At 32.4% G+C, this 14,504-nt stretch overlaps 1 protein-coding gene across 1 annotated transcript in view; it reads right to left on the bottom strand.

Annotated features, from left to right (window-relative positions):
• Positions 1–14,504, bottom strand: part of sNPF (short neuropeptide F precursor) — a 103,455-nt gene that overhangs the window by 43,324 nt on the left and 45,627 nt on the right. The window contains exon 3 of the mRNA XM_088262651.1: positions 5,955–6,086. Coding sequence (XP_088118777.1) covers positions 5,955–6,078 — 124 coding nt within the window. The 5' untranslated portion in view covers positions 6,079–6,086. The remainder of the gene's footprint in view (positions 1–5,954; positions 6,087–14,504) is intronic.

Genomic DNA, 14,504 nt, shown 5'->3' with positions numbered 1-14,504 from the left:
AAAACAGAAAAAAATTCAGTGATTATATAAAATTGTTGAAGATATTTTGCAAACAAATGAGTAACTATTTTTTTCTTTAGTAAATTTCACTCAGTCAGCAAAGCTTTACACGCTCGCAAAATTCAGAGACAATAACATCACTTTACACGCAATTATTCTAGCGTTCTAGCTAAGTCGACAGAATACAGCTAAGTCGTCGGAAGTAATCACCGTTCTGTACCCGTATTTGCATAGATTTAAAATTTAAAATAATATGCATCAATTATTTTATATTGACGTAATTAAATAAACGTATGTGTTTTCTTTGCCACTCTAAGCTGGAACTCAAAATAACTGATCAAAATTATTTATTGATCAATTATACATAAAACTGCCTCAATACAATGCTGTCGATGTGGAGAAGAGAATTGTAACTTTTAAGATTCATTTCGGGTAGGAGACAGATCTCCTGGTTCCGGAAGATACGAGATTGGACGGGGATCAGGACCTTTGAGGCACTGTTTAGAGCTGCCTAAGACAAGGTCAATTACTCTTAACTGATAGTTGACGTCAGGTGGACCTGACATGACACACAGAATAGAAAAAGATAACAAATTGCGTCAATTTATTACTCATAAAAATACATTTATGCCGACTTAAAATACGCCTGTCCTGTTTTGTCCACCTCCGTGGTGTAATGGTCAGCGTGTTTAGCTACCGTGCTGGAGGTCCTGGGTTCGATTCCCAGGGGGGGAGGTGAAAATAAATATTAGTGATTTAACACTGTAATATTTATTTAATATTACCCTGGACTGGTTCCTGAAGCGCAAGAGTGATCACCTTGCCTTCATGTAAGTAATGATCAAGATAACACTGCGTCAATTTGATGCAGTGCCCTATGCACCATTAGGTGCGGATAAGGGTTATAAAAAAAATTAAATACGCAATTTTCAAACAAATATGCGGACTTTACATATACTCGTATTAATTGCACAGTTTACAGCTCAATTCAACCGTAATATATTAATTTTAAAGGCAATAAAAAAATCGTACTTTCTCAGAAGCCATTGATCAAGTACTTCCCTAATTATACTTAATGTTCATGGCAAAAATTTTAATAAAACTTCACAACATTAGAATAAATTATGACAATACTTGTAGGAGATAAAGAGAGATGATACACAAAATGTTAAATTACTTTGTAAACTTTTCGCGTTACAAAACATGTTAAGGTGAAAAAAATTGTCAAGAAAATTTGTTTCTCAGCATAGACAATGCTTTATGTCCTTATTTATTATTAAGTTTGAAACAAAATTAAAATATACACAGCTACATTTTATCCTTTGCACAATGTTAAGGAAAACAGCTTTATTTAAAATGTTTCTTCTTCGATAAACTTTATTATTCATCATACTTACGTTGATAAACATAATTATTTTTTATACTTTATGTTCTTTTCCCAACATTGTTATGTAAGGGAGAGTTTAATCGGTTCAATCAGTTTAATTCATGAGACAAGACACAAGAGTAGACGGTTTTTTGTTGTTGTTGATAAGACGAGATCCTATTTTATAAATTGATCACCTCGCTCATTGACTCGCTAGAATTTCCGGAACGTTTTTGAGTTTCCAGTCAAATCACCAAGGCGAGTGGCACCTTAGCGCTTCCCACGAGTAGAACGAACTCTAAATAAAGTTGCTATATTTATCGTTTATAAAAATTTGTATGACAATGGTATGCGCATGTGAGGAGAATGGAACCATCCAGACTCCACTCCATTGCATTGTACGGCCAAACTCAAGGTAGAAGACTCCCTGGCTGACCACTAAAGAGATGGATTGACAGCTAGGAATCGCCATCGCAGGAAGCTTATTCCTCTTAAAATTAGGTCACAAGGTCTACACCAAGAAGTAGATAAAAATTAGTTGGCGACGAATATGGAGATTTTGATGTGTCAGCGGTGAGGTCATCTCACATGGATATCGTGGTGAATTCCTCGTTTTATACAAATGGTCTTTGACTTGCGCTTAGATCTTTCCCCCTTTATCTTTGCTTACCACCCGTCTCTCTTCCAGGTATTTTTACAAATGTGGAATTCTATAATAATAAGTTACATGTTGTGCAATACGAGTATAACTTGATGTAACTGTTCTGTTAAATTATCAAATAAATTATAATATGAAATGAATGAAATCAAAAATATTTACAAGAAGTTAAAAAAATTAACTATTTTTTTCACCTTTTTTCCTTGTGTTGAGGTGGATGAACAGTGTTACATAAATGCCCCAGTATTGTCTCGGCGGATAATTATTTGCTTACGATAAACTGTTTCTGCATTAATTATTCAAAGGTAGCACATTGTGTGGTGAATGCTTCGAATACTGTAGAGCGTTAATTATTATCTGATCTGAGCTTATAATTAATTAGTGCTGAACGCATAGGTGAGTGGATCGATATGGTTGCCTAATGAAGTAACTGCTTCGATGAAAATGTCATGGAAAAATCCTTAAATCCATACATTTAAAATAATCCTAGCGCACATTTGAATTGTGTCTCAAACACAAAGAGAATTAGTAGGTATACAAAACAATGTGTACTAGATAGTAAAAATATTAAACATGTTAAGTAATTTGTTTATTTGGGCAGCAAAATTACTCAGGATGGTCGATCAAAATCAGAAATATTTAGCCGGATAAAACAAGCAAGAATAGCATTCAATAAAAATGAAAACTATTTTTGTATAAGTTTAAAAATAAGAAACAATTAGATTAAATCTCTAGTCTGGGGCATACTGTTATATAGAACCGAAACGTGGACTATCGGGCAGGCAAAACGGGCGGCTAGAGTGCTTTAGGCGCATATGTAGGGGATTCATTGGTCGGAACACGTAGGGAACAACGAGGTTTTAAGCAGGGCTGGGAAGTCAAGATGCTTTCTAAATAAAGTAACACAACAGCGAGCCAAATGGATAGGTCATAATATAAGACACCCAGGCCTTCTTCTTACGATTGCGAAAGGCCTGTGAGTTCACTACAGACATCTTTGTAATTTTTTATTGAGAAATATTAGTGTTTTTTTATTATTTACAAAAATACATTAATTTCATACTATTTCTGTGAGCCTTAGCGGCTCCTTCATAGAAATAGGTATTAAATTGTGGTAGAATGGACTCAAAAATCCGAGATACTAACCATGGGACCACAACCCGACACGATTTCGATTGTTGGAATCTTGGATTGAGAAAACTTCTGTTTAGCAGAGACCCTTATATTTGGATGTATGCAAGTTCCTAACCGGATTTTTTTCACATTCTGGGAAACGCCTAAAAACATGATTTTCAATATTTTACGCAGCTTATAATTTGACCAAATCATTTAATTAATTAGAATAGACTTAAATCTACTTTTGATTTTTTTAAATTAAAAATTTCACAATTTATACCGACAATTATTTCCTGATCCAAACGTATTTAAACCTAATGTAATGCAGTTATTCGTTGGAATTCATAAATATCCTCAGTGCTTTTCAGCTACATAAAGTATTTCTAAGGACGAAATAGGCTTTAAAACGTTACAAATTATAAAATTTATTACAGGCAGTCCTTTCTCGATACAGAACAAAAGTACATCCTTAATTTTAAATGTCTCGTGTTAAGAGGAGGCATTGTTCACCTTTGTAACGGAACGTAATGGAAAGGCTACAAAACCTGTTTTACTCTTTAATACAACTTTGCAAATGTAATAGAAATTCGGATTGTTTATTCAATCGTATTAGCATACAAACGCTTTCAATTTTATAAGATTTATATCAGCCCTCTGACAAAGATTCGCCTAGCAAAGGACACCCTCATGAAATATTGCCATAGTAAAATTAGGCAAGATAGCCCGCCTATATTCTTAGACTATAACAAGTCGAGGAATAGCATTTTATGTCGAATAGATATAAAGTTGCAGGTCTTTATTTGCTTACACAAGCTTGTACGAGTATGCAACCCCGAGTACCGCAGCCATTGCTGTTATTTCGTTGTTCCTCTTCAGTCAATTTTACTTTATATTTCATCTCCATTTCTTTATCCTTATAATAGTGATATTCTTCACCTAATGTTATTTACTTAGTCATCTTAATTAAAGAATCTGAAGCGTGATGTTGATGGCCATGCCTTCATATAATCAGCGATCTGATACAATGCCCTTCGCACCTTTGAGAGCGTAAAGGGGATAAGTAGAAATTTGACATCTAAAAGTAGATTTTTCTTTTTCTTCTGTGCATGTCATGTCAGGCCATCTTTACGTCGACTATCACTTGACAGTAATTGTCCTTGTCTTGGGCAGCTCTGAACAGCGTTTCAACGGTTCATATCCCTGTCCAATCTAGTATATTCCGGAATCAGGAGATCTGTCTTCTGCCAACATCTCGTCAACCTTCTATTTGCCGTTTATGATTAGGTGCAATAGCTTATACTTCTACGTTTTAGTTTTTTTATGCCTGGGTCAAAGAATTGACTTCATACTTATGTATAATAGTTTAAAATTACAATGTGATGTCAGATAGTGCATAGAGCGTCTGATCGACAAGGTATTGACTTGATTTTTTATCAAAGCAGGGTGATCAGTCGTGCCTTTTTTATTATAGTGTATAGAAGTAGATTAGATGGGATATGTATCCCATGTCACCTGTGTGATGTCAATAAAGGGGCTAAAAATGAAGAACATTACTGATATATGGGTTAAGAAATGGAAGAGAAGTAGAACCAAACAAAAGTAGTTCAGCAGCAAGAGGCAAGAGCTCTTGGAATCGACTTGTACAAGTTTATGTTTGACAAGCTAAAATATACGAGTCTCTCGAAGAAGTAACATTTAGTTTACTTACAGTGGGAGACACGATTTACTAATCCACAAACTATTATTTGGTAAAACTCGAAACTAAACGTATACGCAATTTGTAACTGAAATATGAATGTGGAATTTGACATTTCATCATAATAGCCATGGCCGATATTTTTTATCACGTCATGAATTTTATCACATGAATTTATGATTAAAAGAATCGAATCATTAAAAGTTTAAGCAACCATTATTGGAAATTGCTTGAAACAAACGAAACGATTTTGATAACTGATTTACAAAGTATCGCCATCCGGAACGTTATAGTTTCCTTCTAATTTACCTAACATAAGATTTTATGGTGATTCGCAATATGTTAATTTTCATGCTTTTTAACTCTTAAATACGTAAATATAAATAAGGGAATTTACGACTATCATAATGAATCTTTTACATCAGAAATTTAGGTATTGTTAGTTAAGAGAAGGCACTTATTTTTAACATTTACTAATAAAAACAACGACATCTGCTGCTTTCTTTATGTGTTGCGTTAGTATTTAAAATTTTAATATAAAATCGCAAAAATGATACGTGAATATATGGATCCTCACTAGAAAACTAGAATACATTAAGTGAAATCACTTGCAAACGAGTGGAGGACTAAAAAAAATTTTAAGCGTTCGGCTCCTCTGAGAACCGGTCGACACTTTCACACCCGATTTTTAAAACAAAATATATAAATTAGATTTTTTGTTTTTGTTTTGTAGAATATACATATGTACCTACATTGAAAAAATATTTTTATAATTTTTAACTCCTTACCTTGCAATAACTCTTTTGTTTTCAAAACTATATATTTATTTCGAAGAAAAATTATTTAATACAAATACGGCGTTTTAAGAAAAATATATATATTTACTGATAAAGTCAGCGAAGAACGGTAACAATTTAGCCAAAATTTTAAAATACGATGAAAATATGTTTGAAGCATTATATGCCTTGTATTATAGCAAATACGTTTATTATTTGGAATCTAATCTACAGCCCATAAAAGTTTTTAAGAGTAGTCAATAAAATAAAATAAAAATCTAGGTACCAAATAAAATTTACAAATAATAATTGTATAAATATAGGTGATTGAAAGTGACTCACTGCGCATGTAGCTTGGTGCATTTCCGGAAGAAGATGGTAGAGGAGCCGGTTCGGCAGATGACTGGGAAGCAAGAGTCAGGAACATACCCAACGCACCCAGAAACAAGACACTTCCGGACACCATGTTGACACCTGTGGAAGAGACATCAAAAACTTTATAATAATCCAAAAAATCTGTTAAAAATATGAAATTTCATTAATTGATTCGGCAGTCACTTTGTGGTAAAATCTATCCATTTTTAATTAATGTTTTAATTATTAAATACCACTTTTTCTTAAAATCTACTCTGACACGTGTTTCGATGCATGCACCACATCACATACGGTGTTGCCCATTCTTAAGATGAAATTAAGAATGGGCGTCTGTGTTAAAAATGCGCATGACTACGTCGCTGACTTGTTGGGTCATAGAAAGACAGTGGTAGAACACTTGGTGTGTGGAAAAATGGTGACCATATCCAATTGCAGCCTAATAATACGTTTGCTTCATTTTTAATATTTCCTAACACTTTAAAGAGTAATATACTCCCAATATTATTCACAAACTAAATGAATCAATTTATCTTGCTGAAAACTTTGTGTATTCTTTTTTTTTAAAGAAATGATGCGCGAAGTCTATATTTTAGAAGCTTGTCGGCTGGTAGGACAGACAGGAAAATTACAAACACTCGAACTTGCTTCAACCCTTCACTTTCATCAGGGGGAAAAACTTTCTTATCAAATCATTATTCAGTAATTCATGCACTACGCAAGGTACTGCTTTTATTTGGAATTAACTCCCTTTTCCATTAAAATGAATGTTTTTTTACCTTCAAAATTAGTTAATGAAGTACAAATTTAAATGTAAAAAGATGAAATCAGTTTTTTTTAGATACAGGTTGATAATGCCCTCGGAGGGCGAAACAGCTATCACAAAGATAATTAAAAATAATAATTTAATGCAGTAGAACCATAAAACGTGATATTTTTTATAATGAAAAAAAAATAGTATACACATTAGCAAATATTGTTAATTAAATTAATTTTATTAACAAATAGCGTCATACCTTCTACTAAATTATTTTATTTTATTCGTTTGAAATATACACTCACTAGTAATTTATTTAAGTACTTACTATGAACTAGTGTTTAGTTATCCATTTTTTATGTTAAAATAATAAACTTCATGTTACTTTTAACTTTACACAAAACATGAAGATTTAAGCTCCGTTAGGTAAAGTGGTCGATAGTATAACCACCGCTCCGGGCGTCATTGTAGCTAACGTTATCAATCGACTAACCAACCGTTATAGGATGACCCACAGGTGGGAGAGGGAGGGGGTGCTTAAAATAAAGTGATAACCAATCAAGTGGAAGGGAGATAGCGAGCCCTACCACGAGACTATCGGACCCCTTTATTTGTGTTTGCTGAAAAATCGGCTGGGATTTGCGTTTCGACATTTTTGATCGACGCTATCAGCAAGACCATAAATTAACTTTGAAATTTTACGTTTTTTTTCGTTTGCGTCCTAATTTTACGGCTTCATTTGAATTTAAGGGCATCAACCTGCTGAAAATGAACGCTGATTTTGAGCAAAATGATCACATCACTAAACATGAGTGATCCATTGTTTTCTTGTGAACGAAGAGTATCCTAAAAATTTAAAAATCACTCCAAATAGTATTTTAAAAAAAATCTATTCCTCGTCCACATAAGCGGAACATCGCATTGATGTAGTATTATCTTGTTTGTTAATTATGTGAAGGCAATGTGATTATTAACACGTCCAGGGAGAAAAATCGCTGATTTTATTATTTTGACTCCTTAAGGCAGAGGTTCCAACCCCGTGCCCGCGGCTGCCATGGTGCCCGCGGAACGATTCGTATGTGCCCGCCACTATTCGACGCAGACATAATTTTTTCATAAACATTAATGAAAAATGTGGATTATTTTTATTAATATGATCATTTAAATTTTTTGAGTACCTAGGTTTATTAAATACGTTCGTATGTTTCCGATATTGTATGTATGAGTGGTTCCTTTGCTGAGTACTTAAAAATAAGTTGATTTAATAAAGGTGGCGCCTACCACCCTACCGATATTTTAGACTGTGCTCTAGAGTACAAAAAGGTTGCGAAACCCTCCCTTAAGGAATCGAACAGGTACCTCTAGAACCGTAGCCAAACGCGATAAAAATTATACTATGGAGACAGATTATAAGTTCAGTATTTTTTTATTATCTGTGTATTTCTTCTTGTAAAATAGAACAGATATTGGAAAACTTATTGCTATGATGCAATATCTTTCAGTCCACTAAAAAATAACATTACAAGGTGGAGTTTTTGACCGATCATGCTTATAGAAGAAGTAGACTGGGGCAAGTGTTTTATTTTTGTATTTAAGACAAGTATATATTCTCCTCGTTTATTCGACTGGATGAGAACTTTCATCCCTATAAAGCAGCGGTCGGGGAACTTTTTAAACCATTACCCCAAAATATTTTTGCGTCAGTCGATTTAACCCCCTCCCCCCTTTTCGAAAATAACACAATTAATGTGTATTTAAAATAAAACTCAAATTAATTTACACGAAAAACAAAAAAAAGTTGAAAATAGTAAATATGTAATAGACAAATAATAGATTTATATTATCCACTGACACTTCGTGATGGAATTGCATTTTTAATTTATTATTAGATTAAAACCAATATTTTTAGCTTTTCCACTTTTTTTATTTGACCAGCGACCGGGTTTCGTCGTTACCGACATCATCAGACTGGTCTGATGATGTCTGATGATGTCGGTAACGACGAAACCCGGTCGCTGGTCAAATAAAAAAAGTGGAAAAGCTAAAAATATTGGTTTTAATCTAATAATAAATTTAATAGACAAATAAAATAAAATTCTCAAATAGGATCAAACGAAAATTCAGGTTTTCAGGTTTCCTTTTCAGTTTTTGGAGACATGATGTTGCTTCATGTTCGATACAATTACTTAAAAATTGGGACTTTTTGATGTAAGAGCAATTCGAATAGTCTTCAGCGTTTAATCAATTTCTGAATTGTTAAAATTTGTAAAAACACTAACACGTTTATGAAATAGCAAATTACAAAAATTTCCTTTTTACCCCAAAAAAACATTTTACCCCATTCGGGGGTAATTTACCCCGGTTCCCCGAACGCTGCTATAAAGCATACAAATAAACTATAATTTACTTTTTCATACTTCCCCTCAAAAATGGGACTAAACTATTCGAGAGCTACGGTTTTGAGGTTATTTACTCGCCTTGTAATATATTGTAGTTTATTTTCGATTGATAGTCTCTTAAAAATATCTTCTCTCTTCCTTCTAACCTACTTACTTACATTCTGCTATCATCGTTTCTAAACTTTCTACCCTTTGACTTACAAAACTTTTTCTAGCGTCCCGCATTTCCTCATTTATTACTTCGTGTGTTATTCGGCAAGCTATTCGTATATTTACTTACTGCCTTATGACATACTTGTATATCCAAACATATACAGTATATACGATATAAAAACTAACTAACTAACTAACGATCACGCCGTTTCCCCGCAGGGGTAGGCAGAGAGAATAGAGCGCCACCCCACTCTGTCCTTGCAAACATTCTTCGCCTCTTCCACGTTCATGCATCTCCTCATATATACCCGCCGATTGTTACGACTCCTAACCTGACCACTTTCAAGTATTTGGCACACCTGATCGTGCCATGTTTTTCTCGGTCTTCCTCTGCTTCTTTTCCCACTAACATTCGCCTCATAAATTTGTTTTACCATTCTTTCCTCACTCATTCGTTCTACATGTCCAAACCATCTCAACACATCTTTCTTAATTTTATCGATAATGCTTATCTCAGCTTTGCATTCCTTCCTTATTTCACTATTCGAACATCTATCATACATCGTTTTGTCGCACATTCTTCTGAGAGATCGCATTTCGACTGCATTCAGTCTACTTTCTTCCTTCTTTTGCCAACTCCATGTTTCACTTCCATACATAAGAGTTGGAACCAGGACTCCATTGTACACTGCCAGTTTAGTTTCCACTGATAGGTATTTGCTATAACTGATTTTAGTGCACCATTCACTTTGTTCCATATACGATATAAATTTAAAAAAATCGATTTGAAGGAAATACAGTATGTATGGACGGAACTGATTTTTTTTCAACTAAACAAGCACGACCCATATTTTATTATTCACCAGGTAAATTTAATATTTTTACGGAAATATTCAATACGCATTCAACTTAACCGCTATGAAATATTGTCAAATAATAATTATGAATTCTATGTGATATTGTTTAATACTAAAAAGCCAGTTGTCTAAGCAAACTTTCTTTTCAACTTAACTTCAAGAGTCGTAAATAATTGAGTGTGAACGAAGTAAAGCCCTCAACATGGCTTTATTCTGTTTTATGTACCGAACACTTTTGATAAATGTATTTGACAAATAAACTTTAATATTACTAAATCATTTTCTCACTACTTTATATGAGATGCGTATTCTCTGTGTACTTAAATGGGTTAAAAAATTAACGAAAATCCATGTTTTATTTTTTATAATTTAGATGTACTTTAACGTATCAAAAATCGTTATTTTTGTAGTAAATTGCGTTTTTCACAAATCCAAACCAAATGCCATCTTTCAATATTTAATTCCACCTAGATTTCTTCCATGCTGGAGGTCCCGGGTTCAATTCCTATGGGGCGTCAAATGAATATAAGTGAGTTTTTCACTCAAATATTTGTTCAATATTGCCTTCGACTGGTGTCTGAAGCGGAGGGCTGACCACCTTTCCTTCATGTGTGAACGATCAAAATAACTCTGCATTTATTTTATGTAGTGCCCTATGCACCATCGGGTGCGGATGAGGGTTGAAAAAGACTTTTAGTTTTGCTTACCGAGATCTTCGATGATAAAGTGTATTAAAAAATATATATATTAGCGTCAGAGTTTTGTTCATTCTTAACAAATGAATAAATATACCCTTGGACCAACAGAAACAAGAAAAAGGTAAGTATTATTCCGACGGGTACTAATATAAGCCTTGCTTGAAACGTGTCTAAAGTATAATGAGTACTCGAGGAAAATTTTCAGGGGACACTTGTTCAATTCCCACAAACGTGGCTTTCAGCCATCTGAAACAACACGGAAAATAAATATAAAATTACACCGTCGAGCACGGTTCTACGAGTTGAAATGTCACCCTGCTTGAAATATTAATTATATGTATAATTCACAGCTAGAAGCATGTGAAGCTTTATGTGCTTGAGAGTTAAAAATAACAGAGTACGATACGTAGTGAAGGGAAGACTAGAAGCGGGAGAGCCTACAAAAGTTTTCGTTTTTCACATAGAAACTTTTTCATCTCTGGATAAAATGCTATTCTTCTTCTTCTTCTTCTTCTCTTATCTCAATGGTGCATAGGGCACTGCATCATGTAAACGCAGTGTTATCTTGATCATTAACATATGAAGGAAAGGTAATCAGACCTCCGCTTCAGCTACCAGTCCAGGGTAATATTGAATAAATATTAGTGTGAAAAATAACATGTATTTCCATTATTATATTTAAATATATTTAAATCCATATATATATATATATAAATATATATATATATATATATATATATATATATATATATATATATATATATATATATATATACATATATATATATTTATATATATATATATATATATATATATATATATATATATATATATATATATATATATATATATATATATATATATATATATATATATATATATATAATATTTTCGTTACATTATTGGAATTTTTTTTCATAACTCTTTGTCTCATATGATGCAATCCTTCGTCCTGTATCCATTAACATTTATTGATCCTTTATCTAGAACATTCTTTCAGTCCTTTGTCTCACCCAATATAAATGCGGCATGTGCACTAGATACACATCGCTATTTATTTCTGTTTTCGCTTAATATCACATGTTTTAGGCGTTCGTAATTTTAAATTCTGGAAATAGTTTTTTGCAATCCATTGATATTATTTTTTTATTTCTTTAGTTAGGTAATAATATTAAGAATTCCAGTTGTTTTTTCTCTGTTTTATAAAGAAATAATTTAGAAATTATGCCACAGTTTCTGATTTTTTACGTTATTACGGTTTAACCGATGTATTTTTAAAAGTTTGAATGAATCAAGGTACACATTTTTTAAATAATTTTTTGACAATATTTACTTTATTCTCTTGTGAACAATATTATTAGTTTGTAAAAACTGTATTTAAAATGCATATTTGATTTAATTTTTTTTACTGACATTTTTTGGAGGAACTGCATTTTTGTAACAATTTTTTAATCCACTGATATAAACCGAAAACTAAATAGCTCTTTAAAAAAATATTTCATAGCTATTAAGTCGTTATATTTTTTTTTGTTTGTTTAAATTTTACTTGGTAAATACCTCAATTTCTTAAAATCCTTTGTGCCGTGTTTCGATGCATTCCGTATCGCTTTTACCTACTATCGATAGTGCGGCGCGTTGTTTAGTGTTTGATAGTGATGATGAATGCATCGAAATACGCGACACAATAACCACTTTTTTTAAATACTTTTTTTTGGCATAAAAAATACAAATTATTAAAAAGTAACTACAAAATCCATTAATAAAATTGTTATTTCATGGTTATACGATTATACGTACATTCTTCTAAATATTCAGACACCAGTATCATTCATATGAATCACTTCCATTCTTCTCGATCTCATGAATGTTGTCAAACAATTATATTTTAAAAGAATCAAAATTCGTGTTTTGATTTAAAATAACATTCGTTAGTCATTTGATAATGTCTAGAAGTTAGATTTAAAAAGACTTGTTCAGTGATCATAAATTCATAATGCATGGCGTACTAAATCTGTTGTAGCTGCCTGCCGATGGTCTGGTCGACCTTTAAGGGAAGCTAATCGATAGCAACCCTTAATAGAAGGGTCGCATGAGTGCGCCTGCGAGACGACATCAAAGCGTAGCACAGGTGAAAGAACTAATATTACCCCAGCTTTACAAAAGACTAAGGGTAGGTTCTACACGGTATGCGATACAGCCTCTTTTTGAGTTTCCTGAAGTCTGTAGAACCTTTTCAATAACTCGTATGACATAATGACGTAAAATCAACCGTAATTACGGCGAGCAAAAGGAAACTGTTTTTCACAAATTTCCCAGATCAATGGGTATAATTTCTGTTATATTTTGTATTCACTATCCATCGTGAAAATAATTCGAGTAACTATTTATTTTCCCTTTTCGGTTGCTTTTTTGTACCCAAATTCAATCACCACACTAACTTTCTTTGACATACATAATAGTGGTTATACACAAATTTGTTTCATATTTGTTTTTAGGTAATCTTGAATTTTGATTCGTAAATGTTAATTTTTCCTACTAAATGAGACGACTTTTGTAGTTAAGTATTCATTTATTGCATTTTAAACGATACTGTTATATACTCATAAATGAAAGAACATTCTTATAATATTAAAACGCGCTGATTTATAATTAATATAAAGTATCTTCAGTTTCTAATCCGAACGACTTTAAACAGTAAAACATGTAAACAATTTTCTTTTTAAATACGAATGTGTATACTAAAAAAATACAATAGTTTTAAATATTAAATACATAAATACAGAAAAAAAACTATAACTGTATTCCATGAATTATATAATATTTATGTAATTAAACTTCAACATTGCGAAGCAGCAAAAAAACATCATAGAATATTATACTTAATAAATAGATATTATCAATTACTGTGTGTGTTGCCCTACACACACTAATGTAAAAAAAAAAACAATTCTTGAAGTAAAAAAAAAACATTGATACATTTATGTATATATATATATATATATATAAATAAATTATATATTTGATGTAAATAATTCACATTTTTAATTAATGTTGATGAAAAAATTATGTCTCTATCGAATAGTGGTGGGCACATACGAATCTTCCATGGTGCCCGCGGGCATGGGATTGGAAACCTCTGTCATAGAGCATGTTGAATCCGATATTCCTTCCCAGTGAAAATAACCCATTGTTTACATTTTCCTTTTCAGAAAACGGGAATCGGAATCATCGAGATAATATTTCGAAGCGATGGATGAGAAAACAAATATGTTGTATTTATTTGATAACAATCCTCAGTTTGCAGCTATCCTAAGTAAACATTCAGATTGTTATACATTATTCCAAACTCATATTATTTCAAATACTATTTTATTACATTTTACTCATTTCATTATGGATTCGGCGGTCACTTTGTAAATAAATACCATTATTTGACCATGACACGTGTTTCGATATATTCAGCATCATTATCGAACACCGTATGTGAAACCTGGTTTAATTTTTAGAGATTTGCCCTTGTATATAAGAAATTATTTCTTATATACGGTTAATTAAGAGGTTTGTTATTTTTCTCATTATACGTGTGTGTGACATTTTTTCGGCATCCGCCAAATATCATTTCGGGTGTCCGACCACGAATACGCGTAATGTGTTAT

This window comes from Brachycentrus maculatus, unplaced genomic scaffold (genome assembly GCF_059751285.1).
Source record: "Brachycentrus maculatus isolate JH-2025_06_01 unplaced genomic scaffold, ASM5975128v1 h1tg000186l, whole genome shotgun sequence".
NCBI lineage: Eukaryota > Metazoa > Arthropoda > Insecta > Trichoptera > Brachycentridae > Brachycentrus > Brachycentrus maculatus.
Note: the sequence above shows the minus strand (reverse complement) of the source record. Positions and strands in the feature narration are given on the sequence as shown.